The 26,797-nt window shown below is 51.0% G+C and overlaps 7 protein-coding genes across 7 annotated transcripts; 3 read left to right on the forward strand and 4 right to left on the reverse strand.

The window, feature by feature from the left end:
• Nucleotides 1-124: 124 nt before the first annotated feature.
• Nucleotides 125-2,121, reverse strand: Asppvi_005146 (MFS transporter; the record flags this gene model as incomplete). The annotated part of the gene is made up of 3 exons (XM_043301072.1): nt 125-790; nt 843-1,764; nt 1,850-2,121. The coding sequence occupies 3 exons, from the start codon at nt 2,119-2,121 to the stop codon at nt 125-127; spliced, it is 1,860 nt and encodes a 619-aa protein (XP_043157007.1).
• Nucleotides 2,122-4,624: 2,503 nt separating this feature from the next.
• Asppvi_005147 (inositol polyphosphate kinase KCS1) lies at nt 4,625-8,796 on the reverse strand (the record flags this gene model as incomplete). The annotated part of the gene is made up of 2 exons (XM_043301073.1): nt 4,625-6,587; nt 6,683-8,796. The coding sequence occupies 2 exons, from the start codon at nt 8,794-8,796 to the stop codon at nt 4,625-4,627; spliced, it is 4,077 nt and encodes a 1,358-aa protein (XP_043157008.1).
• Nucleotides 8,797-12,726: 3,930 nt separating this feature from the next.
• On the forward strand, nt 12,727-13,785 carry Asppvi_005148 (DUF614 domain protein; the record flags this gene model as incomplete). Its single annotated transcript, XM_043301074.1, has 2 exons — nt 12,727-13,495; nt 13,550-13,785. The coding sequence occupies 2 exons, from the start codon at nt 12,727-12,729 to the stop codon at nt 13,783-13,785; spliced, it is 1,005 nt and encodes a 334-aa protein (XP_043157009.1).
• A 1,757-nt stretch (nt 13,786-15,542) lies between these two features.
• Nucleotides 15,543-18,001, forward strand: Asppvi_005149 (PalH/RIM21 family protein; the record flags this gene model as incomplete). Its single annotated transcript, XM_043301075.1, has 2 exons — nt 15,543-15,654; nt 15,774-18,001. The coding sequence occupies 2 exons, from the start codon at nt 15,543-15,545 to the stop codon at nt 17,999-18,001; spliced, it is 2,340 nt and encodes a 779-aa protein (XP_043157010.1).
• A 621-nt stretch (nt 18,002-18,622) lies between these two features.
• Asppvi_005150 (uncharacterized protein) lies at nt 18,623-20,821 on the forward strand (the record flags this gene model as incomplete). The annotated part of the gene is made up of 2 exons (XM_043301076.1): nt 18,623-18,733; nt 18,803-20,821. 2 exons carry the CDS (start codon nt 18,623-18,625, stop codon nt 20,819-20,821), a joined length of 2,130 nt encoding a protein of 709 aa, XP_043157011.1.
• Nucleotides 20,822-21,279: 458 nt separating this feature from the next.
• Asppvi_005151 (MFS transporter) lies at nt 21,280-23,004 on the reverse strand (the record flags this gene model as incomplete). Its single annotated transcript, XM_043301077.1, has 6 exons — nt 21,280-22,013; nt 22,066-22,155; nt 22,207-22,372; nt 22,423-22,460; nt 22,523-22,785; nt 22,832-23,004. 6 exons carry the CDS (start codon nt 23,002-23,004, stop codon nt 21,280-21,282), a joined length of 1,464 nt encoding a protein of 487 aa, XP_043157012.1.
• Nucleotides 23,005-23,740: 736 nt separating this feature from the next.
• On the reverse strand, nt 23,741-25,089 carry Asppvi_005152 (pepsin-like aspartic protease; the record flags this gene model as incomplete). Its single annotated transcript, XM_043301078.1, has 4 exons — nt 23,741-24,078; nt 24,129-24,377; nt 24,438-24,715; nt 24,767-25,089. The coding sequence occupies 4 exons, from the start codon at nt 25,087-25,089 to the stop codon at nt 23,741-23,743; spliced, it is 1,188 nt and encodes a 395-aa protein (XP_043157013.1).
• Nucleotides 25,090-26,797: the final 1,708 nt, after the last annotated feature.

Consider the following 26,797-nt stretch of genomic DNA (forward strand, 5'->3'; position numbering starts at 1 on the left):
CTCATCTTGCTACCGAAAATAATAAATTTAGCCAAAAAGGGAACCAGCCACCTCATGGAGATGCTATATTCTATACCGAAACAAATCCAGAAACATCTCAAACGCCAAAATATGGATGAATGGATCAAACAACAACACCCCGTCGCCGCCAACCCCTCCAGGCAAGCATCCACGCAACTACAGCCACCCACACACTGAGGGTGCAGCCGACAGCCCAGAACCCATAGCAGCGCCAGCCATAGCACTGTCCGTCCGCTGAGCCGTTCCCGCCGTCCGTCGCGTCCTGGTATCCCCGGGAATAGATGATTCCCCACATCGCGGCACCGGCCGCAGGGACCATGGCCACGATGCCCCAGTTCGTGCCGAAGTTCTCGACCCCCCACACGACAGAGATGATGATGGGGACGAGAGAGAAGGCGCTGCCGTAGCCTAGGCCTATCAGCGCGGTTGTTATGTGTGTGAGACCTGGGTGCTGGAGGGGTAAGGGGGACGAGAGGAGGAGATAGCCGAGGGAGAGGAGGACGGCTGAGGGTAGAAGGAAGGCGAGTCGCGAGAGGGTGGGTCTGTTTGTGGTTGAACCTGATAACGACGAGGGACGGCCGGCTTCCATGTTTGCTGGGAAAAGATGAGTGGCCGGGGGCGCGAAGAAGTCGGAGAGAGATCCGGTGAGCAGTCGGGCTATGGTTGACGTGAGTGCTATCGTGGTCACATGTGTAGAGGGCAGGCCTGCTGGAGGCGGAGCGTTGGGGGGGTATAATTCCGGCGTGAGAGTCTGAATGATTGTGCCCAACTAGGAGGCCAATTAGTTTATTGTCTACTGGAGTAGGATGAGGTAGACTTACGTTGTTGATGTATGCTTCTCCTGGACCGGTGACCAGGAAGAAGCCAAGTGCAAGCCACCACATGGTCTGATCTTGCAGGAATAGTCGCGTTTCGAAGTTCAGCAGCCAGTTCTTCTTCCTCCGTTCCTCCTCCTCCCTTTCCTTCTCCAGTCTCGCCGCTTCACGTTCTTCTTCGGAGAGGGTCAATGATAGCTCCGGCTCTGGCGCATCACCGTCAGCAGCCTCGGAAAATGTTCCATAAGCCGCCTGCACTTCGCTTCGAGGCCGGAAGAACTCGCTTTCCTCGAGGAGACCACTACGCTCGAGCTCCTCGACAGCCTCATCAATGTACTTGTCCTCTTCCTCGTCAACAATCCTCAACCCGAAAGTGCCAATGATTCCCAGGCAGAAGAGAAACAAGGCAAGGAACAGAAAGTAGCGGAAGACATCCACGTCACCACGGCTTCCATCCTCGCGGCGTTCACATAGCAGGTATGTTGCTAGCTGGCTCTGCCACATGCCACTCAGACCGAAGCCCGCAATAGGAACGGCAAGCATGATACCCTTGTGCTTGCCGCGACCAAAGTTCTTCGCGCATGTCGTCACCGCAGCCAGATACATGCAGCTTGTAGCCATCCCGATAGCAACGAATGCCACAACCATCACCCAGAACGGCCATCCTTCTCCGCCGGCGTCAGGGAGCGGGCCACTCCTATATGCAAAGGCAGCCAGCAGGTAACCTCCACCAAAGACAAGTCCGGATAGCAACGCCAGCGGAGAGGGCGAGTACCGATCACAAAGGTAACCAAACAATGGCACGGGAAGATACATCGAGATCTCTGCCGCGATCGAAACGGCGTTCACCTGAAGCTGAGTGTAATGGAGCCGAGTGAGGAAAAGATGCCCGTACAGCGAAAAAGCAGTGATGCTACCGGCTCCAAGACTAAATGACCACGCTTACTGTCAGTACATTTACAACGACGGATAAACGACAGCATCTACAGATTGCGAGAAAAGGGACGGCCAACCAGCTGATCACGCCCACCACAAAGCTGCATACACGCATCACTTCCATTGCCATCTTACGGCGATCTCTCTCAACGATCTCGTCAACCACATTGTTCAAGAGCCCGTCGGTGCCACCGTCGAGATTTCGGATGGCGGACAGTCTCGAACTGGAACGCGGCCGTCTTTCTCCAGTCCCATCAACGCCGGCGTCAATGTCGTGGAGTAAGGGTCGATTATCATCAAAGTCCCGCTTATCGATTGCTGGCTCGTACTGTTGATCAGAGCCGGCCATTGTGCTTGTGTATCAACTGCAGCTCTATGGAGCGCCAGTATGTAGCAAATAACAAAGCCCAATCGGCTCAGAAGTGGTTGTCCTGTAATATATATACTCGATAAGGTATACCTCTGTCGTCAGCAGTGGACAGTTCCCAGGCCAGCTGGGATAAGCAATTGACGAACTGATAACGGAAGTCGCCTTTCCCTTGCCGGCCAGTCAGGTCAAGTAGGAGTTTATTATTGTGATACTGGATGAATAGTTAAAGTGCAAGGAGAGCGCCGGTAATTAGCGAGCGCCCTATTTAAACACTGTTGATCAATGCCATGGATGAAGGAGCCGTGAGATGTCTTGTTGAGAGGGTCTCAAGAGCACGTCATCAGAGGAGATACACTGCTTATCACAGGAACACGCGACATTCGCCAATTCACGGAGCACATGATCGTGCGTCAGCCATCAAGTGATTATGCTGAGTCATCTACGGCCAACTCACTCTTGGTTCGTAGATCCGGGCCAGAGATAGTTCTTTATTGTGGGACTGGGGAAAAGGATGGGTGTTAGGAACATGGATACTTGGTATTACACTATAAAGTCCTCTAAATATAAGTTTGCGAAAGCTAAGTGGTTATACTGGTACAAATAATAATACTAGTAAATTTCTGTAAGTATTGTACTTGTGCAAGGCTATCTCAGCGGATACATAAATAGGGCTGAGGAGCGCAACACCTCCATCTCCGTTCTCATACTACGTCTTTCCTTCTGTGCCAGTTGATATCACTCATTTAGTTCGCTAGTCTACCCTACTCGGAGCCTAGTTTAGTCCAGACTACAAATTTAGACACACACAGGGCAGAAATATGTCTGTTGAAGCAGATGAGAAGACTCCTCTGTCTGCTACTAGTCTCCCAAACCCAAGCCAAACTTCCCCCCTTACTTTCAACGAGACATTAATTCCTGATGAGCCTCACACCGTCGACCCTTCAGGCCTGACTACACCCGAGAAGAGACTTTACGACTTCTTGCGCTCCCAAGGATGGACTGATACGCAGTGTTCTTGTTACTTCACTCATATTGAAATGAAAGAAGCTCTCTCTCACCATTTCTACTCGCAAGGCTGGAGCAACGATCAAGTGCAATGCCTTCACGAGCGTTGCCAGATTGAATTGCCGGAGAATTTCCCAGCTCCTAGAGGTGATGACCATCAAGAAGATCTACAGATGCAGCTAAGGCTAGTGGAAGAAATGAATCGTAGAATGGCGATTGGCGAGCGCATGTTCCCATCAACAGGGACTATGGGAAGGGGGATTGATGAGGAGAGAAGGACTTGAGTGGGACTCCCTCAAAGCATTATGATATGTATGTCCATCTATCTTTGCTTGGACACCGTATATGTGGTTCTTTTGCCATTTTGTCAAGAGGGAAATGCTGAGTACTCGAAGCGCGATATGTTAATGCGTCAAGACCTAAGGCTTCACAAAGCTGGATGCTCAGCATCACTTTCCACTTCAAATCAGTTCTCAATGCCCTCTTCTTCTGATCCAGACTAGTGACCTGTCAATCCTCCCATACCTCTAGGAATCAGTATCTCCAGCTTCTGGTCGGTCATTTATTTTCCCACCTTTTCCTAATTAGGAAGTTATATTACTTCTTATTCTTGTGATTTCGGCACACAGATAGAGAATGAGTATGCAGAGCAAGTGAGGCTGCTTCAGTACTAGTCAATGGAGATGAATGCTTGGGAATCAACCACTTTCTTTGACTCTTGCCCTACACAACCTTTCATCTACCTTCTCGTAGGCGCATTGAAGAATTACGGATTTACACGATTTGAGCTATCTAAACTGGTATTCGCCGATGTACATGAACAATTCGAATGCGTCCCATGCTTGCAATCTGTAAAGGAAAAAAAAAAAAAAAAAAGAAAAAACAGTAACCCGGGGAATCGGACAGGTTCCCGAGGGGTATAATCACTAAGACATGTCCGAGAAGAGAACAACAATTGGAAAGAAATGAAGCCGAAAGGGAAAATTATGGTCTCATACACACCATCAGAATGGAAGTTGCTCCCGAGCAGATGACCCTCCTCTATGATGCTCCAGGCACGGATAGACAAGACCCCAGAGGCGAGCATGGTATCATTATCAATCGTAAGTATCGTAGCATCCGTCACTTCAATGATCTTCTAGAACCTCCCTGTATCCCCTCTCAGATTGCGACGGTGTCATAGCATGCGGATAATGTCATTAGACAGAGTCCAGTATGCGAGGAGGAAAGAAGAGAAAGGTAGCAGAAACAGAAACATCGTTATTCCAGCACCCTGTCATGCAAAAAAGAAAGGACGCCATATCCATGATACTCCGGTGCATTGAGTTGAAAACCCGATCAAATGCAGAGCCGCTAACTCCAAGCACGGAGAAGTCATTAGGAATGAGAAAATGAGAAAGATGAACAGAATATTAAAAATTGCCCCGCTCAAAACGGACATGTTCGAGGCAGAGACTAGTGGGGTGGTGGTTGGCACTCAGAAGCTGACTTCACCGGGATCCTCCTCCAACACGCTCTCGTCCCAGAACCGGTCCGTTGATTCCTCGCGACCGGAATCACGAGATCGGAGAGCCATAGCTTCACCTTCACCCCGCTCAACGAATTCATCTTGAGTCACTTCCTTGAGAATGCGTTGGAAGTACATTCGGAGTGAGCGAAGTCCACGGAGATATCCACGGTCAATATCATCCGGGTGCTGGGGCGGGCAGGGAGCATCTGGAGGAATTTCGTCTTCGCCCGTGACGCAATTTGCAAAGTCGACTATCTTTATATGTACTTCGGTATTGTTGTGCCCGTCCTCGGAGGCACGGCGGTGAAGAGGAGCCCGCTTGTCGGCGTTGTGAGTCTCATCGACTTCAGATTTTTCGGTAGAATTTTGTTCGCCGTCGTAAAGAATCAGTAAGCTGCTAGCATACAAGCGATAACGTTTGAGCCTTCGAATCATATTCTCCAGCTTTGCCAGCTTATCCAGAATGATAGGGATCTTCTTCGCCACACTCCTGTAAGAAACGCCGTCGTAGAGAAAGCGTGTGAGGGCATCCTGGAATTCACGCCCAGACTTGAGATCCCGTCCGAAGTACTTGTCCTCAAACGTGTATTCCTGCTTCCTCACATTCCAGGTCTGCATGCCGCAAAGTCGGACACCCAGCTGCTGAGAGGTGGTGGACTGGCATTTGCGCCTTTGAGACTTTCGCTTCTTCTCGCTGGCTTCTATGCCGTATTGGCGGGTCCCCATCTTCAAGTCCAACACGCAGGGCTTGTTCATACCAGCTGTGAGATCCTCCAGCAATAGGAAAAACTGCACCCTTTCGTCTTGTCTAGTTTGTGCCTCCTTGGGATTAGAAGGGACAATCATTTGAGCATCGTCCTTCGCCTGAAGGCGTAAGGATTTGGACGGGCTATCGCGGGCGGCCGAGGGTGCAGAGGGTACATATTTAGACATATCATCCTTGTGGATCGGCGCAGTAGTGGAGCCGTTGACATGAGGATCGCTAGAAGAAACCACGGAGGCCTCACGTTCCATCGAAAATATGCCATCTTCCTTATCGCCACCATAGCCATCATCCTCAAAAAACAGGAGTTGACCGACACCTTTATTGGAGCTGATGCTTCCTCGTCTTTGGAGACCGCTGCCTGAATGGCGTCTTCTGACCCGCCGGGTTCGATTGAGCGAGCTGGCGCGAGGTTGTGATTCTTCGGTTCGGACCTTCTCGAGGCGGTCATGGCCAGCGTCAAGGGCCGTCGAGGCGGAAGATGACAGTGCCGGGCCTTCATTTGACGGCTTCGAAATGGCAATGCCCGACGAACTGGGTGCTGCTTCAACGCGCTCCGACGCATAGCGATGCAGACTTGCGCTCTGGTCCTCGGACATATTGGCCCGTCGATGGCCACTGTCCGAAGACGTCCTTGGCAAATTCAAGTGACCGCGGGCATGGCGCCGGTGATGATGGATGGCGGGAGGGCTGAAGACCTCTCGAAGAACCTGCTCCTGCAACTTCCTATTCACCGTTGTAGCACCCCATCTAGCAATGGGCTTGTCCAAGGTGGGAGCAGAAATGCTGCCGGCGGTAGATCCACCGATCGATTGCTTCCCACCTGACGCGTGACTCCCATTCAAAGATCGCCGACTGCCTGACGTAGCACAATCAGCAGTCCTAGGTCTCTGACAGCGCATGAACAGATCAGCCGGAATAATATGGCGGTTATTCTCGAGTATCACCTTGGGAATGATACCGGTCACTTGTTTCTGACTAAAAATCCGTTCTGGCTCCGCGTCTCCCGTCTGGCTAGGCTTGCTAATGCTCCGTTTCCTTGAGTCCTTTTCATCGTGTGTGAGCTCCTTGCTGTATTCGGTATCGGTGGGTTCAGCATTGTTTTCTGACGAAGCTTTGGGGCGCTTTGAATTCTTTGAAAAAGTCACATTCAGGACACCAATATATCTGAATAGAGAGAATCATTGTCAGCGGGTCCAGTAAGTCGGGGGGAAGGGAGAATGTCAAATGAAATAATATCTTCATAGCTGAGCCTGCCTTACCTGGGAAGAAACATGAGCATTTCAGGGTGTCTGCGTTCGATTCGCTCGTAAAATTCGTTCTCTCGATTGTTGAGCTGTTTACAAACGGCACGTCTTGAGAAACGGAAGACCGTGGTATGACCACCCACTTGATGTCGATAAGGCTTTAGTTCAACCGCGCCTACGGGTGTTGTCGAACTGTGCTTCCGTCGTGGACGCGGGAAGCGAGCACGCTGAGTTGGAGTAGCGGTCGGGGTCACATCAGCATCGTCGGTCAAGCTCGATTCCTCCTCTCGAGCAGACACACTGCTATCATCCGCAGAGGCGAATTCGGACTCACATGTAGAGTATCCGCCGCTGCGTTCTGAAATGGCGCCAAGGGGTTTGCGGTCATATTCTTCTAATGTAGGGGAGTGCATGTCTTGTAGCTCGCCGTGGAGAATCCTACTCTCATTTTTAGACCGAAGCGAGATATCCACATGACTGCTTTCCTGCCCAATAGGCACGGGATGCACGTTCGGCACCAGAGCAAGATTAGTCTTCGATGCCGACTCATCGAAACGCTCCACCTCTGGCTCATTCTCAGCGAAAGGCTCGACTTGGTCGACTTCTTCAGAGACCGTGACACGCTCATGCGGAAAGTATACAGCAGACGAGATCTGTTCCTCCTCTTCATCGTCGAATTGCGCTGAGTCCCGACGTTGTTCTTGGATTGTATCTGGAGGCGAGAGTCCATCACTAGGTGCAATCTCTGCGAAATAGTCTCTGCCCCGTTCAGCATACTGGGTTGGGATACTCTTTGAGAAGGAGGAACCGCGACCACCTCCCGGAGTCAAGTGGAAAGATCGAATTTCTTCCAGCAAACTGCGCGGCAGAGACTTGGGCTGGCGTTTGGAAACATCATCACTCAGGGTAAGCGAACGATTTTCTTGCCATGCAGTTGGCCCTATCGATGGAGCGGCGGGAAGTGAGAGCTGAGGTGAGCTCTTGGAAGTTCGAGGACCAACGTCCTCTGACAGCAAGTGTCCTGCTTGAGCATGAAAACGATCTCGAATCTGCTCAGGCTCGGAAAAGACGGTGACGTCCGACGTTTCATCCTGCGTCAAAGGCTCCTCCTGCTTCCCGTCTCTATCCTCCCTTCTTTTGCGGTCAGGCGAGGTCGTATTCTCCTTGAACAAACCGAGGTAATGACTAGACTTCCGACTACGTACGTGAGAGGTAGGCTCCGCGTTGGTCAGATTGGCCTCAATGGAGTTCTCAACCCTGCCACGTCGGGTCCGACTCGCACTCCGCTCAACCGTGGTCTCGCAATTTCGGTCCCGGATTTGTTCCGGATATTCAGGGTGACGGGACGGCGAGGACGAGTCTCTCAAAGAGGCAGATATCAGGCTGAGATTGGGAACGGAATCCTCTAAAGGGGTGTGTTTAGTGCCAATACCATCCGAGAAAGCTCTTCCGGGGACATGGAAACTCTCCCGGACAGGATCGTTCAGTTTCCTGTCCGGTTCCTTGTGAGGTGCTTCCCAAGCTACATCTGAAGCAACGGGTCGTAGTGACGAGGGATGGAGGGGAAGGGATGGCGAAACGTAGGTAGAGGAGCGCAATGGGTAAGTTCTGCGAACTTCGACTTCCATGGGGGAGCGATCGAAGGGCGGGCGACGGAAGGGAATCTTGGAAGAGGAAATTGGCGAAGCGGGCGCATTATCGAGTCCCGGAGACAAATCGGACGTCAAGACATTATCAACATCTTGTACGGGGTCCAGTTGCGGTGTGTTACTGGTTTCGTTGTCCGAGGGAAGATAGTGGGTTGCGAAGATGGAATCCCTCTCGGAAAGCTGTGGACTCTGAGACCGATCAGGGCGGGACAGCCTCTCCAGGGGAAGAGTCAATGCTCTTTTTAGGGTAAAGCCAGATGCAGGTTTAGACCATTGATGCGCAGTGGGGGATTCGGCGCGGGATGGAGAAGGAGCTTGCTGGACATCCTGATGCATGAGCTGCTGGTCGCGAGCGTTGTGGCGACGATGCTTGCCGGAAGAGAGCTCAGGCCGTGCAGAGCAATCATGTTGGGCAGACGCAGCAGGTGTCACCAGGGTGTCAGGCAAGGTGTTCTCAGACGCAGATGGTGGCCTTGACATGGGGAGGACATTGGTTGGGGGGGTGGTTGCTGCACGGAATCGAATGAGAAGCCGAGCAGGGAAAAAAAGGGCGTTGCTGAAGGGAAGATTATGGTTGGTGTTTCATTCAAAGGCGGAAAGCGAAGGCTTGTGAGGCGGGAGATTATTCTCTGGCGTCACCGGCTTTTAGTCTCTTAGTAAGTTAGACTAGAAGCTAGGCGGTAGGGGAAAATCATCGAGAAGATCAAGGAACACCAAGCCACGTTCCGGGGAGAAATAATCTTACAGGCCAGCAAGTGCGACGGAGTCGTCGGACGGGACAACCTGAGGAATTAGAAGGCCGTAAATTCAGGTCGTTATCAATGCGGTATTATTGATTTAGAGTCTAGGCAGTTGTTCGACTGGACAACTCTGGAATGAAGTGATCAACGTCCGTTTTCTTGGTATGCAGATAGCAGTAAGGGCGAGGTGGAGGATGGATGATTTCATCAGAGGAGCATTACAGTATAGAAGGTAATGCACCTTAGAATGACGGACAAACAACGAAACGAGACTTCCAATTGGGTTTAGATACTTGAACGGATGAGTGAAAGGATGAAGAGGACGCGGACATACACCGTCTTAGTATGGTATATAAAAAATAAAATAAAATTAAAATTAAAATTAAATAAAAATAAAAATAAAAATAAAAATTACAAAAAAGTCAAAAATGAATATGGTGGGCCAGTCTTCTCTTTGCTTCCGATCTCTTCTGTATTATTCTTTTTCTCTGGTAATTTGGACACTGTATGGAGTAAAGAGTTCTAGACAGGTCACCCTTCAGAGCCCAGAGTATACAGTGAATCAGTAACGGGTCTCTACTATCTGACTATGGAGTACTTGGTTCGGTAAGAACTAAGAGAGACAGGACGCTAAGAACCACACTTTGTAGGATAGAGTTAAGGACGGGTTTAGGTGCTCTTAACGCAGGTCCAACATGCCAATAATGACCGAGTCTTTCCAGTCGTAGTTCAGAATCATCACCGAGATTGGGGATTTCCCCAGGAAAAAGGAGCTGTGGCTTGTCCATTCTATTCCTCTTTGGGTAATCATCATCTCCAGCGTCTTTCTAGATCCCTGGATCTCCACGCGGTTTTACTGGGTGCATAAACAATTCGAAAAAAGATGGGAATATCATCAGGTGAAAGCTGCGTGTAATTTCATTTTCATTTCTTCAAAGCCACTCACTGAGTAGACATGAGCCCTTAATTCAGGTATGTCGCTAGGTAATTGGCTCCCATATCCCCTATCTATGTACTGATAGCTCTCAACTGATGACCCCACGAGACTAAGGCACTGTTTATCTTACGTACTCCATACTATCTTACTACCTAGATACGCTGCAGCAAGAGGATGAGATCGGCATTCTTCACCGTCAAATGTCGGTGATAATCGACCACTAAACTGGCGTTTGATAGACTCTCTTATCTAAGGATTTGAAATCCAGAAATGAGACAACCTTTTTGAATCCCTGGCCAATTTCTTTTCCAATCCAGAAAACCGTTTCGCTTCTAAAACCCAAGATGTATTGATGTCTATACCGTTTGTGCATCAATAATTAATGCCTCTCTGTCCAGTTCCCACCGAACTGCGAATGCTGGTGACGTTCAGCCTCAGAAACGACAACCATTAAATAGACAACGTGATCAACCTGCTGGCCACGAGGATTTCCCCCTCCTCCCCGGAAACTCCACTGCTCATATCCTGTCGATCCGACTGGTATGTTGACATGGAACAGTCGATGAGAGGATGATGTCTCGCATTTTCAGATATAAATCATCACGGCCTCACACCAGTTACGAAAACAAAGTTTTATCGGGGTATCCTTGTTTCTTCCCTTGCGTCATGTCGTTAGTATGTCCCTTTTCAGACATCTGCATTTCTGTTCTCTTTTGCTGAGCTCCTGATGCTGGCTATTCTGACACAAAGTATTCCTTGCACTCAAATTCATTCTAGCATTGCGGTATTATCGTCGCTAAGTCATCGCCTGGGAATATTTGCTGCCGAGTCCTCATCTGGCGAAGTACATTATTAGGCTGCGCCTCATGCCCAACGCCCCCTCCATGATTAGAGACTGGTAGAAATCCTCCCATTCCATACCCTCTGAATTTCCCAACAACAGAACCATACAGGATCCATTTATCCTCGTGAGCGATCATCACCTGTGATCTGTCACATTACTCGCATATGCCCCGATCAATCTACAGCCGATCGTTCTCGATATCTGTATTCCTTATCTGGAACACTTCTGCGTGCAGTTATGCATCCGGGCCCTTGAGACCTCGTTCCGAAGGTAAAGACTTTGATGCAGCACACTACGTTCCATCAATCACTGCGGTGCTACTTGTGGCCATAGTGCTTCTGGCTGAAATTGCATTGCCTGGCTCGGAAACAGGAGATGTAGACGCTCAGGGCAGGCGCAATATATTCGACCTATGGCGTCTCTTCTGCCAAGAGCTGCCATTTTTCTCTCTTCGTCTTGTTGCACATACCTGGCCTTGGAGCGGACCTAAGCGACCAGTTTACTTTGAGCGACAAGCTCCCTGGTGTTCCTCCCGTTTTGGTGCAGTTTGTATGCAAGGGAGATTTCCTCATCAGCTCCCAAGGATCTTTGGATTACCCCTCCTGCTTATAAGATACTGTATGAAGAAGCCTCTTGCGACCCCTCATGGCCTTCAAGGTGAGTGTATTGTACTAATATAATAGCCGCTAGGAAATATAGTACTTACCTACCCTTTAAATTGGCCTAAGAGAGCTATTCTACATTGAAAATACTACTAGTCTTCGAATAGACAAAATCCATGAAAAGCACCGCACTTAAGTCATAGTTTTGGTGATAATCGATTGGTACCCAGCGAGTCCAAACAAGTAAATGTGGAAAATTGAGAATATGAAGCCCAAGCTTGCAATGGTATTCAATCAGCTAAGACGTAGTATTAAGATGTACGGGTTGCAACATGAGTGAGGTTGAAGGAGTGAGCCAGTTGGCTTGGTTATACATGTTTTCACTTTCCCCCTCGTGTCTCGAGCATTGACACGCAACACGACTAATTCGCACCAGCTCCTTTCCTATCAAGAATAAAGGTAACAATGTCAAGTCTCACTCTGATTCGCTTTCTCTCATTGGCTGTTTTGTTCTCATCCTGTCTGCAACCAGGCAGAAGAATCACACATTCGCTCTCTGCGTAAGAATCCAATAAAACCTAGATCTCGAATACGAGGCAGTTTCCCCTCAAAGTGTCACAATATTGCGGCGTAGTGAACTTACGTCCAGATTGCTTCTGATCTTCCGTCATCATTGGTAGAACGCTGTTTTCGGCACTATCCAATGTGATAGCGACAAGGAAGTGATGTGATGAGAAGCTGTCCAACGGGATGTTCCGAACGGGCGCCTAGCAGATCACCGCTGTGACTGGCGAGAAGTGATGGCGCCTGCTGCAGGCTAAGCAGTCGGTGCAACAAGCTCCCATAATCCCAAGCACAAGATACATCGAATTCTGACCACTTGGAGACCAAGCATCCACCCCGCAGCTTGATCGAAGTACATCTGAGCGCTTTTGGTCTCCACTTAGTTGTGCCTGTTACTCCATGAAGTACACACTTAATGGCTCTATCACCCCGATTTGATGTCGCCGGATCATATCATTGCATTTGCGTCTCGTTTCAGAAGCCCGAATTTCCGTTACCTGTTGTTTCTGGCCTCCTCTATCAAGGAGCGAGGAGAGCCTGCGCGATTTTGATGCATGCGATGAAGCTGACGGCAGCAGGCTGAACGAAGCGCACGCACAGCAACCTTAATCCTGTCGAGAGCGCTTTGGTTGTCGCCAAGCGGTTGCTTATGCTCAACTAAGCATTTTCAGTCCGTACGGGAGATTAGAGGCGTTCGTCGCTCGAAGCAAGTATATTACCACAATGGACCGTCCATTACGATTGGACACCTCCTTTGGTGTGGGAACTCAAAGATACTCATTCATTGAGACGCCGTTGGAAATGCATCCTTCCCGACAAAGGATAGAGGGACAAGTACCGCCGCCAGAGTCAGAGACAAAAGCCGATGCTTGTCCGGTTCAGCAGCAGGTCACCTCGATAGAAGACGTCCAACCATCGTTCAATGAAAAAGCTCAACTTCAGTACGAGTCTGCTGCGTCTGACTACCCCGGTGATCCACCTATTGAGCAGCACCCTGCGCATTATGCTCCCTATGCAGAGGATGCGCCACAACAAGCGCAGTTCGATACGGTTGCACCAGCATACTCGTACAGCGCTGGCCCCGATCCACTTCCAGTCAAGGTGGACCCTGAGGCGGCAGGTAAAGTCTCTGAGTCTCGAAAGATAACTGTTGCACCTGACGAGAACCCATTGCATTCTCCCCGCCTGCCACGCTTTCCTCCACCCATCACGACCACCGCGCCACATCCATCTACGCCAATGTCCTATCATCAACCAGGCCAGATTGCACACCCCAACCAGGTCATCAAGGGTGGAACATGGAGTCATGGTCTATGTGAATGTTCCAGCATTGGAACATGCTGTCTTGGACTTTTGTGTCCTTGTATACTCTACGGGAGGACGCAGTATCGCCTTTCGATGAAAGCGAAAAACGAGAACCCAACCAACATGCTAGGTCACGAGACATGCAACGGCTCGTGTACGGCAATGGCCTTGCTATGCGGATGTCAATGTGAGTTTCTTTAATCATGCTGACAGCAAAAGTTCGATACTGATTTTGAAATAGGGCTGCTGGCTACTGTGCAGCACGCACGGACACGCAAAGCGTACGGTATCAGTGGCAACATTGGGTCTGATTGTGTGCGAGCGACATGCTGCACATGCTGCACGCTCATACAAGACGAAAAGGAATTCAAAACTCGGGAAGAAGAGCGACAAAGAGTTGCTTGGGCAACGGGGCAGGCACTCGTATCACCCTATGCAGCGCCCTTGCAGATGTCATATGGCCAGCCGCCGAGATGATATCGGCCCAGGTCGCCACGGATCGACAGGTGCTTCCCAGAAATCGACAGTGCATCAATCCGTCAAGCAGATTCTTTGGAGGTCTTGTCTGCGTTTGGATGAGAGATACTTCCCTCTGTCAGGATGACGAAACAAGTCCATTTCCTTGCTACCTTCTTTTCCCGGGGCGTTCTACTGGACGGCTTATTATTTGATTTGTTTTCAATCCTCCGCATCTTCTGTTACGGTCTTCACCCGTCAGCATTGAGCGAGGGTAATCCCTGGCTCCGGCGTTGGATCTTGTTTTAGCGACATCTGGAATTTTGCCGAATTATCGGGCAATATATATATATACGCATCGACGTCAAGAAATATGACGAGATTCACATTCTCAACTCACATCTATTCTATGGTCTGTCCATTTAGAAGATGGTGTTCTATCATATTTCCTGTAGGATTGCATGAAAATCATCCTATCCCGAATGTCAAGCTACACATGCACTTTGGCGAGTGACCCAACGTTTTCAGAACCCATCACGCTTACCAATTCACGACAAAAAAAGGCTAACGAATGAAGCCGTTCTATCAGCTGGAGAGTCAAAAACACTCCGGTTAGCCGATCCAAGGAGTCGGCTTGTAGTGGCTCAGGTGATTGGGAATTTAAGGTTCAAGGTTGCACATATCTTTTGCCGTAATTACTCCGTACTTACGTGCAATTACCTGAAGCTGTAGGATAGAAATAAGTCAACTGTGAGGATATTCTATATCGCCTGTCTAGGTAATAGACACAGAGTCACTGATCCGGATACATCAGGATATATGTCGGGGCAGCTTGGAATGGTCCTTCAGGCATGAACCGTCTTGTTAACTCGTTTCCACGATTTACTGGGGTTAAAGATACAGCAGGCAGCTGGATAGGTTTCATGAAAGAGGATGCACCCCATTCCTGTCAGCATGTCGGACATCATGGAGCTGAATGAGCGCTCTAGACTACCGTCGACGGGTAGTATACTMACATGCATGCACATGGCTGCTGTGAAACACTTTACCTCACAAAGGCTTAGGACGAGGAGTTCTAGATTCGTCGACAGGAGACAAGCAATAGAACATAGGAGCTACTGAGTTTGATGCAAATGCCCTTAAAAAGGTAGTGATGAGGCGTTCGGAGTCGAACTGTACCAAAGACAGCGGCAGTCCAGCAAATCTGGAGGCCAACTTGCTCCGTAGCTATTAGAACTAAATATCTACCATACCACAAAACAATCATTTGCTCGGAGGAAATCTGCTCGTCGGCTGTAAATGTTGGCTTACTGTGCAGTTGTTCAACGGCTATAAGAGATCTGGACCGCGGTGGCGGATGGTACATCAGATCGCACCAAGTCTTGGCCTCGTCTCTCCTTAAGGTAGCCTGGCGAATACGACCTATGCGCACCTCCGCAACCCAATTGTCGAACAAGCATTTTCCACCATTCTTGTTTAACATTTTGTCTTGCCTACCCTGCTTGATCATCTTTCAATACCGATTCTCATAGCACGTGGGCGATTTCGATACTCCTTGCGCCTCCAGACTTGTCTGTTGCTACCGCCGTATAGAGATCCGACCACTCGCGAATGACCACATTCATTAGATCAGTGCCATTATGGGGGTTTGAGGCAATTTCCATCTGTTTGCATTAATGGTCATCGAGAAGCAGTCTTATCGCACGATATCCCGGCTTTTATGAATCCCTCGCAACCGACGACGACGACGTAAGACGTCTTCAAGAGTCTGCCTGACCATGGGGGATGATGCTCGTCTAACTCCCCGCCAAATATGGGCGGCTAATCCAACGACGACGACCACCAAATCCTATTCGTCAGGCTGCACTCCCTTTCTGCTTCCTAGCGATGGTACGTGATCATCATTAATCAATCGTGTTGTGCAGTTACTTGTTCTATGATGTCGCTGTAGGCGCCCTAGATCTCTCTCAACTCTAGCTGACTGTCGCGTCCGTTGCGCATGCTTCTAGGGTATGTCTATCTTAACCGATCCTTTGCAATCACCCTCACAGAAAATGCCATTTTCGAGCCCGTATGTACAAGTCAACCAACCGATGCTCGACAGCCATCTCCCCTCCTTGACACCCGCGATCCCTTCTACTCTTCCGTCACACCGCAGTTGTACGCTATCGGCTGCGCAACCGTCGTGAGTTATCTCCTCGTCATAATACTACTCATCACACCACGAACGTTCTATGTTGGAGGTCCGGGGGGCGGCGCCAATTTCTTGGGGCGCCATGGCATGATCAGCGGATCGTATAGCGGCAATTCCTCGGTGGTTGGTGTTGGTGGAAGACCTTGGCTACAGAAAGTAGCTGCGATATTGGTGGCTGTATCGTTGACTATCGCGTCTGCGGACTCGTTCCGGGTCGCTGAGCGGCAGTATAACTACGGTTATTCCGATGCCGACGCGCTCACCGAGGAGGTCATCGATGGCACGGAGATCCGCGTGGTCAGAGTTATATCAAGCACGTTTCTATGGCTGGCCCAGGTGCAGACGCTGATACGGTTATTCCCGCGACATAAGGAGAAAATCATGATCAAATGGGCCGGATTCGCGTTAATTGTCTTGGACACGATATTCAGCATTCTGGACAAGTTTTTGGTCAAGACCAATACCACGCGGCCCCGACTCTACGACGATGCGATTCCCGCGCTCAGCTATCTGTTTGAGCTGGCTCTCAATCTTCTATACGCGGCATGGGTGATCTTCTATTCACTATCCAAACACCGATATGCCTTCTTTCACCCCAAGATGAGGAATATCTGCTTGGTCGCGCTTTTGTCTTTGTGTGCTGTTCTCATACCTGTCATTTTCTTCGTTTTGGATATCGCCAAAGAAGAGATTGCCGGTTGGGGTACCTACATACGATGGGTCGGGTCAGCAGCCGCGAGCGTTGTGGTTTGGGAGTGGGTGGAACGAATTGAAGCACTGGAACGTGACGAAAGGAAGGATGGCATTCTCGGGAGGGAGTTATTCGACGGAGACGAAATGCTGGAAGTCACACCATCGGAAGAGGTCGACTGGCCTCGCCAGACCTATGGCGGAGGCGACCGGGGCGGGGGAGCCGGTACGTCCTCGGGATGGGGAGGGGTCATCGGGTTGGCACATCGACCTCTGCGCACAAGGGTTGGTCTACCCCGTGGTAACCGCAAGCCGGACAAACAGCGCAAAACAGTTGGTTCCGGTGTGCGGCGTCATGGAGCTGGCCGACCGACACCACCCCCCGCGGCTGCTACTCCAGTTAGTCGGGCGGATACCACAAGTGCAGCCAGCACCGTGTATAATGTCCATTACCACCCAGTGTCTAGCCCGACGCCTCCTGTCGTGATGCCTCACATGGATGAGGAAGATGAATACGAGACAGACCAGTTGAAGGAAATGACCATGAGAACCGAAGAAGGAGAAGCTGACGTTGCTCAGCCGCGTCTTTCAGCGCAGCAGACCCGCGAAGAGTCACCTCAGATCGTGAATATGGACCACCGTTGGCGAACGATTCTCAATCCCTTCAAGAAGAGACGTGTGTCTCTGCCCAGAGAAGTTGCCTCAGCACAGGCGGACGAGGATCCTTCGACTGCGCAGGAAGATCTGTATGACGAGGAAAGTGACAAGCAGCGTGCTGCGAGCAGCAAACACGGACAGTTGTTCCCATTCAACTTCAGGCTCAGGCCCGGCTCCGATAGGCGAGACGCGGATGCTTCCCTGCCCGTGACCGTCATTCCTGCCAGACGCCGGGGCCAGGATACGTGGTCCCCGCAATGGCTGAACGATGCAAACATACTGGAACCGACGTCCAGTCGTGTCGTTCGTTCCGACCGCTCCAATCTGCCAGTGAGGGTGATCCAGCCGCAGACTCGAACTGCCGCTCCGTGGAGTCTGCCTGAAGGGGACTCAATTCTCGGCAATGGCAACTATGAACTGCGCTACGATCCTGAAACAGCGGCGCTTATCGTGCCTGATGATCATCATGCACAGCAACAAGCTGCAGCAGCGAACACGGCCCACAATGTAGACGCTCAACCTGTTGATGAGGCAGCCGGTGGACCTGCGGAACACGACGTTCCTGATGCTGTGCACAAGAGTCAAAATAGCGCTCCAACCGAGCAGCCTCCGTCATCGGCGCCGTCACGGCAGGATCAGCAACGGTCCCCGACTCGCGACAGTCCTCGGGATGATCCCAGTCAAGACCGCACATGATCCGAGAGATAGCTGTTGACGTCACGCAGATCTTTACTTGTTATCGTTCTTATTGGCCTGGGTCTGTTTGCATTCTATTACCCTTTCGACTGTTAATTTAGCGAGGAGTCGGGGATCATTCACCACGGGGTAATCAGGTTTCTTTTTCTCTTTCGATGATATATTGCCACTTTACTTACGAGCTGGAACGATGTGCACAGCGTCTTATCGCCTATGAAGTGCACATTACTTGAATGTCTGGGAAATTTAGAGCAACTGGCGGGTTTACAGAAGGAGGCCTCGCTGTGTAAAAGATACCCTTGAAATATTTCTGTCATATAACCATAACAAAGTGCATAAATCTTTTAAATGTTTCGATGTGCTTGACGTTCTCGGCGCTTCGTAGACCACCGTGGTGATTAAATAGGACCTTAGCATTGTAGCCTAATTAAGCTTCACAAGACATCTCTCGGAAACTCATAGATCCGTGCAGATCGAAAAAGTTGCTTTCCGCACCGCCTCGACCGAATCGTCATCATCCTTCTGCAGCGATCTTCGGTCATACCTCGATGCATCGCTCTTTTGCCCAGGACCCTACCTTCAGTCAGTCAATGCCGCGACTCCATTGTCGGGCGTCGCATCATGGCGGCCGTCAATCGGAATATGTTTGATGCCAGCATCACGGCGGAGCGACCGCATGGTGCGTCACTGTTAGTTCTACCGCTGAATGTGCTCGCTCTCATTATAGCTCAGGTACGTGTTCCAGAACGTATTGATTTAAAATAGCAAGTGATGAAAATTGACACAATTTGATACATATAGCTCGACAATACCGGCGACATTGCCCGTCTGTGCCGAACATGCCGGGTCCTCAATTACATGGCCCTCCCGCAGCTCTACAGACACATCACCTTGACCTCCTACGACAAAATCCGATACCGCGGGGATGAGCCGGAAGGAATCGGCAGCGCCAGCCCCTTCTCGATGGGTCTCAATGCTGTCATTACGAGACCCTACGCCTCGCTAGTGCGGTCGCTGACGCTGCGCGGAGACTGGCGGGAGGATGAGCTGGAAGAACACGCGCGGGTCGGCCGGGTGCCGGACTCGTCTATGATGTTGAACATCGCGGTGCGGGCGGCCGTCGATCGGACGACGGAGCTGGAGAGTTTCCGCTGGGAGCTGAGCACGAAGATGCTCGAGACGGTGTACTTGGGGCTGGCGCAGCGGCCAAAGCTCACCTCGCTCACTGTGCGGTTTCCCTCGAGTCGGCATCCACGGCCGACGATCGTTATCCCGCCGATGCCTCACCTGCGCTCATTAAAGCTCACGCATATCGATCCGCTGTGCTATCCCGATGATATCTCGACGTTGTTGTGGAAGTGTAAGAAACTGCGGGAGCTCAAGATGCACTGGTCGCCGCGTATGCGCATGGAGCAGGAGCCCAGCGTCATGCTGCATGATTACTTCCGCAAGTGCATTGCCGCTAGGCAGCCGTTGAAGATCAAGAAGCTGGCGCTTCAGAATCTATATGCCCGCCACAGCGAGGATGTGCAGATTGCGTTTGACCAAACTGCGCTCGAAGATATGACGTTTCTCAGCGAATGCGGATCGGAGAGCGCCAAATCGCTGAATACTTTTTTTGATAGCAGCTGGCCGAAAGGGCCGCCTCCCTTTCAAGTGAATTTCAAGTCGTTCAGACAAGATTGCACCTCGAGGAGACATGCCGAGTTTTTGTCTTATTTCACTGGCCTGGAGAAGTTGTATTTCGTCAATGCATCGCGAGATTCATCGGATAATGTCAACTCGCCCCAGCGATTACTCCCGTCTTCGGCGCTCACGCCGCCGTCCTTGGATCATACCACCAATAATTCAACTCTGAGCGCCTCCACTGAGGAAACCCCTGTCGCTTCGCCGGTGTCGAATACTGGCGTGCAGGCTAGCATTCGTGATCTCTACCTGAATAACATCATCACGAACCATTGCGCAACCCTACGCCATCTTCTGCTCCCCTCCCGCTGGCCACTCTCAGCGTCCACAATAGCCCGTCTTGTTCATGCCAGTCCGCAACTGGAGCAACTGGCTTTGGCAGCGGAGCTTTCCAGTATGGATACATTGGGTCTTGTACTCCCGTTTCTTCGCAATCTAGTCGCTGTTCGCCTGCTGGTTCCGACTGGTCCAGGATCGTCTTCGGCAGGAAACGATTTATCAGGACAAGTGAAGACTGTTCCCAGGTACTCGTCGAAGTTTTCGTCGTCTACATCACATCTTTTCTCGTCGGCACGGACTCTTGCCGATATAGTCGAGTTGGACGACCAGATCCTTATGGAAAAGCTCAGCGAGTCGCTAGCGGATCAGAATCTATTCCGCCAGCTGAAGGTTATCGGCATGGGCCGCAAAGCCTGGCAACTAGGAGATTACTACACGGTCCCTGCAGACAATGCAGGTCCCAACCCGGAGGCGCAACCCCCGACGCCCACAGCTGCCTCCTCCTCAGCCAGTCCAGTAGTCAACGGCCAACTGGACCAGAGCCTCATGGCCGATGATCGACCGTCCTCGCAGCCACAGGATTCTCTCACGCCGACACCTAACGGTACGCCCGTCACCGCCGAGTCTTCTCAAACTAGTCAACCGCCGTCTCTTCTAGGAAAACGTCCGCGGCAAGATAGCTCCCCGCCTGCACGGCTGGTGAAGAACTGGGAACCAAGGATGGATGATTCGGACCCATGCTTACAGACACAGATCCGCAAGGATGGCCGGATCTGGAGACGGCGGGTCCGACGTGTGGGGTGGGAGGTGTTGCAACACTGGGAGATATGGGCTCTGGATTCTCAGGATATTTGATTCTGTTGCGTCATACCCGGACGGCGTATACGGTCATGTCTGGGGGTTATCTTTTTCCGCGAAAGCCTTTGTTTTTCGTTCTATTCAATCCCCTGGAGACGTACAGGAAGGACTAACTCCAGTGATTGATTCTCTCCACTCTTCGCTTAGCCGGGACATGTCTATATCTCGTTCATAGAACTGTACTTAGATGCATATAATGTACGCAGTGGATATAGCGGTTGCTGACTTGTGAATATCAATCCGAGCAAATCCCGGCTCACATTTTATCTTGTTGTCCTGCCATCGAGCCCTGTCATCGTGAAAGCAGCGGATCAACCTACGACGCAACGAAGCACCACTAAGCTAGAGCGAACGACAATCCATTTTATCCTTTGCTACTATGATAGCCAATTCAATCGATACACCCCGTTGCGTCTATAATCTCAATCCAGTCTACGCCAGAAACCCAACCACTATCACACAATATACCGAAACCCCGTAATCCCACTCGCAACCCCACCCCGCAAGCCCTGCACCGCCTCCCTCTCCTCCCTGTCTAGCCGCTTATTCTCCCTCACCAGGACGAACCGCAGCCAGGTCCCCAGCACCGCCGCCCCAACCTGCAACCCGATACAGATGCCCAGCGCAAGCCGATAATGCGGCCAGTCCCGGTCGCGGTAGGTAAACGGCGTCCAGATGCCGGTGGTATTGCCGACGCCGTTCATGAAGGCGTAGGCGACGGCGCGTTTGGCTGGGGGACGGGGCATGGAGCTCGCGGCCCAGCTGAGCGTTGTGCCGTTCATGCAGATGCAGAACATCATGAGAAAAGTGGCGAAGTATTTCGCGGGGAGGGACTCGGTGTTCATGAACAGGAGGAGGCCGGTGATGGCGATTGGGATCGGGTAGATGAAGAACCAGAAGCGGGATTGGAGGCGGTCGCTGAGGAGGCTGTGGACGTAGCTGTAGAGGGTCATGAAGATGAAGGGCGGGGCGGCGAGGAGGAGGGAGATGGTGTGGTTGTAGCCTAGGGAGGAGGTGAGGGTTGGGAAGAAGTTGGTGAAGCCGACGGAGCCGATCATGCAGATGTAGATGCCTGCGAAGAGGTAGAGTTTGGGGTCTGCGAAGGCGAGCTTGAGGCCGGTGAGTTGTGAAGCGGCATTGCCTTCGTCTAGGTCGGATTCAGCGGCTTGGAGGGCCATTCGTCGGACGGCTGGTAGGTTCTGTCAGTGATTGTGTAGAGAGTGTGGATGAAGGAGACGTACCGACGTGTTTCATCTCGGGGGATAAGGCACGCCAGTTCTCTGGAAAGTCTGGCAGCAGGTACCAAGCGATGAAGCCGACGAAGACCGAGACTTGCCAGAGTTAGTGAGTGTGTTTCAGCCAGTAGAGCGAGCGTAGCTTACTGGCCCCCTCGATGATATACAGCCATTGCCAGGCGGATAACCCCCGATGACCGTCCAGGCCGTTCAGTATGCCTGCGGCAATCAAGCTCCCAAAAGCATTGGCAATATGAGAGGCCGAAAAGAATATGGTCATCCGCACGCCCAATTCTCTCTGCGTGTACCATTTCTGTGTATGTCAGAGACAGGCCTGTATGTTCTTGAGAGATCTTCACGTACCGAGAGATAGAACATGATACCTGGGAACAAGGGCGCCTCTATCTCATGCATGGAATCAGTCCAGGCCCCAATCGTCCAAAAAGTGAAAGCCTGGGCTTACCAACTACCCCCAGGATAAATCTGCAAGCAGCAAGGGATCCATAGCCCTTCACCTGCGAGGTCAAGACCGTCACAAGTCCCCAGGCGATTCCAAAGAGACTGATATAAGCCGACGGACGGCCGAGATAATTCAGCAGAAGGTTGGATGGAATAGGCCCAAGGACATATCCCACAAAGAACACCGAGAGCCCGACCTGGTATTCTGAGCCGGAGAGATGGAGATCCTGCTCTAGACCCTGGAGACGGGCTGCGGAATAGTTTGACCTAGGCAGGTCAGTCGAATTCTCCATGATCTGTGGATGCGGTATACCGGTCTATGAAGTTGAGAAGATATATCAAAACAGCAATAGGCATAATTCGTATATCCAACTTTCGACGTAGTTTGGGCTCGATCTCGCGCTCATCCTCGGAGAGTGAGTCGACGACGGGTGTCGAGTAATCCGTGGACGACCCGTCGTCATGTTGAATCACTTTTTCCGCCATTCTTTCGGATCAGATTTGCGCAACTTGCCAGATGAAGCCATCTTGGCAATTGAACCGCAGTCAACCCTTATATAGATGTTCGTGGCGAACTGTGGCTGACTGTCCAAGGTGATATGTGTTACCTCACTCTTCGCCCTTGCATTAACCTTCCATCAGGGCGAATTATGTGAGGCGTACTATCTGCTGGCTTCAAATCATCCCCAGCATAAGCGGTGAGCTCGTCTGGAATGACTCTGATAACACAGCAGGAGGGATGGGAGGGTTTGCAGCAGGGGCTTGCACGCAATAACTGTTGGATGAGGAGGAAGCAGACCTTTTCGCTTCGATCTCAAACCAGATGCAAGCGGACGTTGGTCTACCTCCTCAACCCATATTACCACCCGGAATTATACAGATCGTAATGCTTTAAGTGCACGAGCTCAGAGGAATCGGGGTCCGTTTAGAGGAAACGGACGTCTCGCAGTTGATGAAGGGCAGTCCTCGCACGTGCGCCCTGCACATCACAACATACTCTGGCCAACGTGTATAATCGACATACATCTGGATTTTAGAAAAGAAGCATATAGTTACTATCTTTGCTAATGCAAAATAGAAAGAGTCTGTGGTCATAATCACATTGCTGTGTTAAACGAAAAGAATATACAAGAACTAAACTCGAGATAATCCTCGGCGGGCACAGACCCTATAGATATGGCCAGGCTGGGCCTCAAAGCCCAAGAACCGCGTGCATTCTCATCTAAGCCTGAGCGGCAAAGCCGAGTCTGGGGCCCTGAGAGTCGAAGACGACGTACTGGCTCTTGAGGAAGATATCTCCGAAGATGGAGAATCCCAAGCCAGAGTTGCTCTGGATACCACCGAAGCAGGTGGAGCTGCCGGTAGTGACGGGGGAGAAGTTGATGTATTTACCAGGAACGACAGCGTTGTAGCCACCGATGACGGTAGTGAAGGAAGGAAGGCTGGTGGAGCAGGGGAAGACATAGCCACCGTATTGGCTGTTGTTTTCGGCCCCAGAAACTTGCGCGTAGTAGTCGGCAACGACGCTGTCATCGAGCAGAAGGAGGGTGGTGCCAGTGTCTAAAATGGATCAGTCTGGCACTTTTCGAACAAAACAGTGGTAAACATACCAGCAATGCCGCTGATCTGGTTGCCGTTGGCAGCCCCGTTGCCGACAGCGTAGCCATCAGCAGTGAACATCCAGAAACCCTGGGAGCTATCGACGTTGGTATACGTGAGTTGTCCCGTGTACTTGGAGTTGTCAATGTATCCAAAGTCGTAGGTTCCTGGAGCGTGGTACTTCAGGGTTGCAGCAAAGAGAGGAGAGTCCAACTGAGACTTGACTGTGTCAAAGAAAGTAGTCTGAGGCTGGGGAGAGACTGCATCGATCCGAGTCAGTGGGGCTGAGGGAGGAGCTGCAAATCTTGACAGAAACTCACCTGTGTTGATGGAGCTGAATGCCAGGCCCAGCAGGCCATCGTTGGCCGTATCCTGCACAAATTGAGAGCTGACTTGTTTGGCAGCCTCCACAGCCTGGCTGCTGGCAGTGACACCACCCACAGTGACGGCATCCTTGTAGACGTCACCGCTGGCAGTGCTACCATCACCATAGGAGATCTGCCAGGAGTAGCCACTCAGCTTTTTGGCAGTGGAGGATGGCTTGTAGATGGAATGACCGCTAGATTCGGAAGAAGGAAGCTCGGAGGAGAAGACCCAGCTACAACAGTTAGTCAATTCACTTCAGGAAGGACGAACAGGATGCGCTTACAGATCTGCAGAGCCAGTGTCAAAGTCCAAGTTCAGAGTTGTTCCACCGACTTTGACGGGAGTCAGGTATTCCGTGTCATATTGCTGGGGGGTAGTAACAGCGCTGCCGGAGCTTGCAGCCGCCTTGACACTGGCAGGGACTTGAGCGCCGTACTTGGACAAAGCATTGGCATAAAGGGCTGGAAGATTGACGGTCTTATTGTCGGCCACAGGCTTGGCCACTTGGTTGATAGTGAAGCCCTTGCGCGACTGAACCACGGGGACAGCAGACGCAATGGTCGAGAGACCGACGACGACAGCTGTGACTTTGCTAAAGACGACCATCTTGATGAAGCAACTGACGACTGGACCGGGGGGACGTAGAAACGAAAGAGAAGAAAGCAGAAGAGAGATCTCAAACTCTTGCTGAATGAGGATGAGGATGAGATTCCGTCAACAGGTGGTGAACATGCCTCCTTTTTATACTTTTGCTCTCTTCCATGAGCCTAGGAGAGATAGCAGGTACTGACGGAGTCACTCCGGAGTCAGGAGGAGCAAGTTTCACCTAAGCGTTCACGCCATATCTCTTATCCAGGAAGTCACGATGATGATCAACAAGATCAAGGGACATGCATGCCGTTATCCCATGGCTCGAAGACGAATTGTCACACCCATCCGGCTAGGCCAAGAGAAAAATGGAACGGCGCCCTGGCCGCGATTGTCCGTTCTAGATAGCGTAGCGGGGCGAATGAAGCAAATCAGCCCAAGCACCCATCCAGGAGGTTAGCGCAGAAGCCTTGAATGCTACGGCACAGTTGCATGTTGCTTGTTTAGGACAAGAGAGGACAAGACTTCTCTTGTCCTTCTGGCTATTCTTGTCCTGCTACCCGGCTGGATTGGACGGACAACGCCGGCTGTTCAGATATTAAGCTATCTAGGCAGGGCAKAGAAACAATCTCATTCGTTATGACCTGAAGATCGTCATTGATGGTGTTAGTGGCTTCAGTGGAGAGTGGGGAGCGCAGGACTCACGGTACTGAGCCAATCTTAGGAGCCTAGTGTACTTTGTAGATTAACTGCCTAAATTGACGGAGAAATTTAATCAGAATCGTCTGGGATTGACCGGACTCCGATGCAACTATGCAAGCCCCTGAGGAGATGGAAGCATGAGAGCTAGTCAGAGGACGACCCTGAGAGACCAGGGTCTCAGCAGGATTGAAACGTTTATTGGATGGATTCACGACATCACATGGGTGGTGATACATTTCAAGATTCACGGGAATTGAGAAGCCTACTTCGTAGAACGTGCTGGTTGAAGATGAACAATCGAGACTATAGGGAAAGCGATGGGCCTTACAAGTTACTGCCTTACTGCCTTGGCCCGTGAAGATCCCATGATCTTTCCTCTCTGTTCGATCCTTCGGTCATTGTATATTCTTCCTTCTATGAGTATATTCATCCCTCACCAGATATCACTATGGTAACTTCACTTCATGTCAACCTTACAAAACTACCTACAAATTGTTGAATCCTTCAACCACTCCGTCCTCTCTACCCCTAACGCCAAGCGACACCCTAATCCACCTGCGGAGACTAGCCAGGGCGCGATGTCACTTTGTGACTTTCACCATCCACTCACACTCAATCCCTTATCATTTTTCTTATTCAGTTTTCAGTTAGATGCTCCGAGGTCCCCGTCCACAACCCGAGGACTTCAGCCATTCAGAAGCTTCGATTCGGCTTTCACTCCAAATCCCAAATTTGAAAGGGTCGGAGTCCGAGCGAATACCGGTGCTGGACTGCCGTGAGATTCATCAGGTGCAGACAGAGGGCTTTGATCTCCAAAGATAAGCGAAGACGAAGGGACTCTGGAGCATAGCATGACTAAAATGGATCGCTCATCAGGGTCAGATCATTTGACTGCCCTGCAGGGTCAAATCGCAAGGCTATCCTCATCTGAGGCTGGATAGACCTACATGGTGGATACGCCCCCAGATCTCGTAGTAATATCATGATTACCCTCCCTACGGAGTACAAGCTGCGGCTTTCACAT

This window comes from Aspergillus pseudoviridinutans (genome assembly GCF_018340605.1).
Source record: "Aspergillus pseudoviridinutans IFM 55266 DNA, scaffold_3, whole genome shotgun sequence".
Taxonomy (NCBI): domain Eukaryota; kingdom Fungi; phylum Ascomycota; class Eurotiomycetes; order Eurotiales; family Aspergillaceae; genus Aspergillus; species Aspergillus pseudoviridinutans.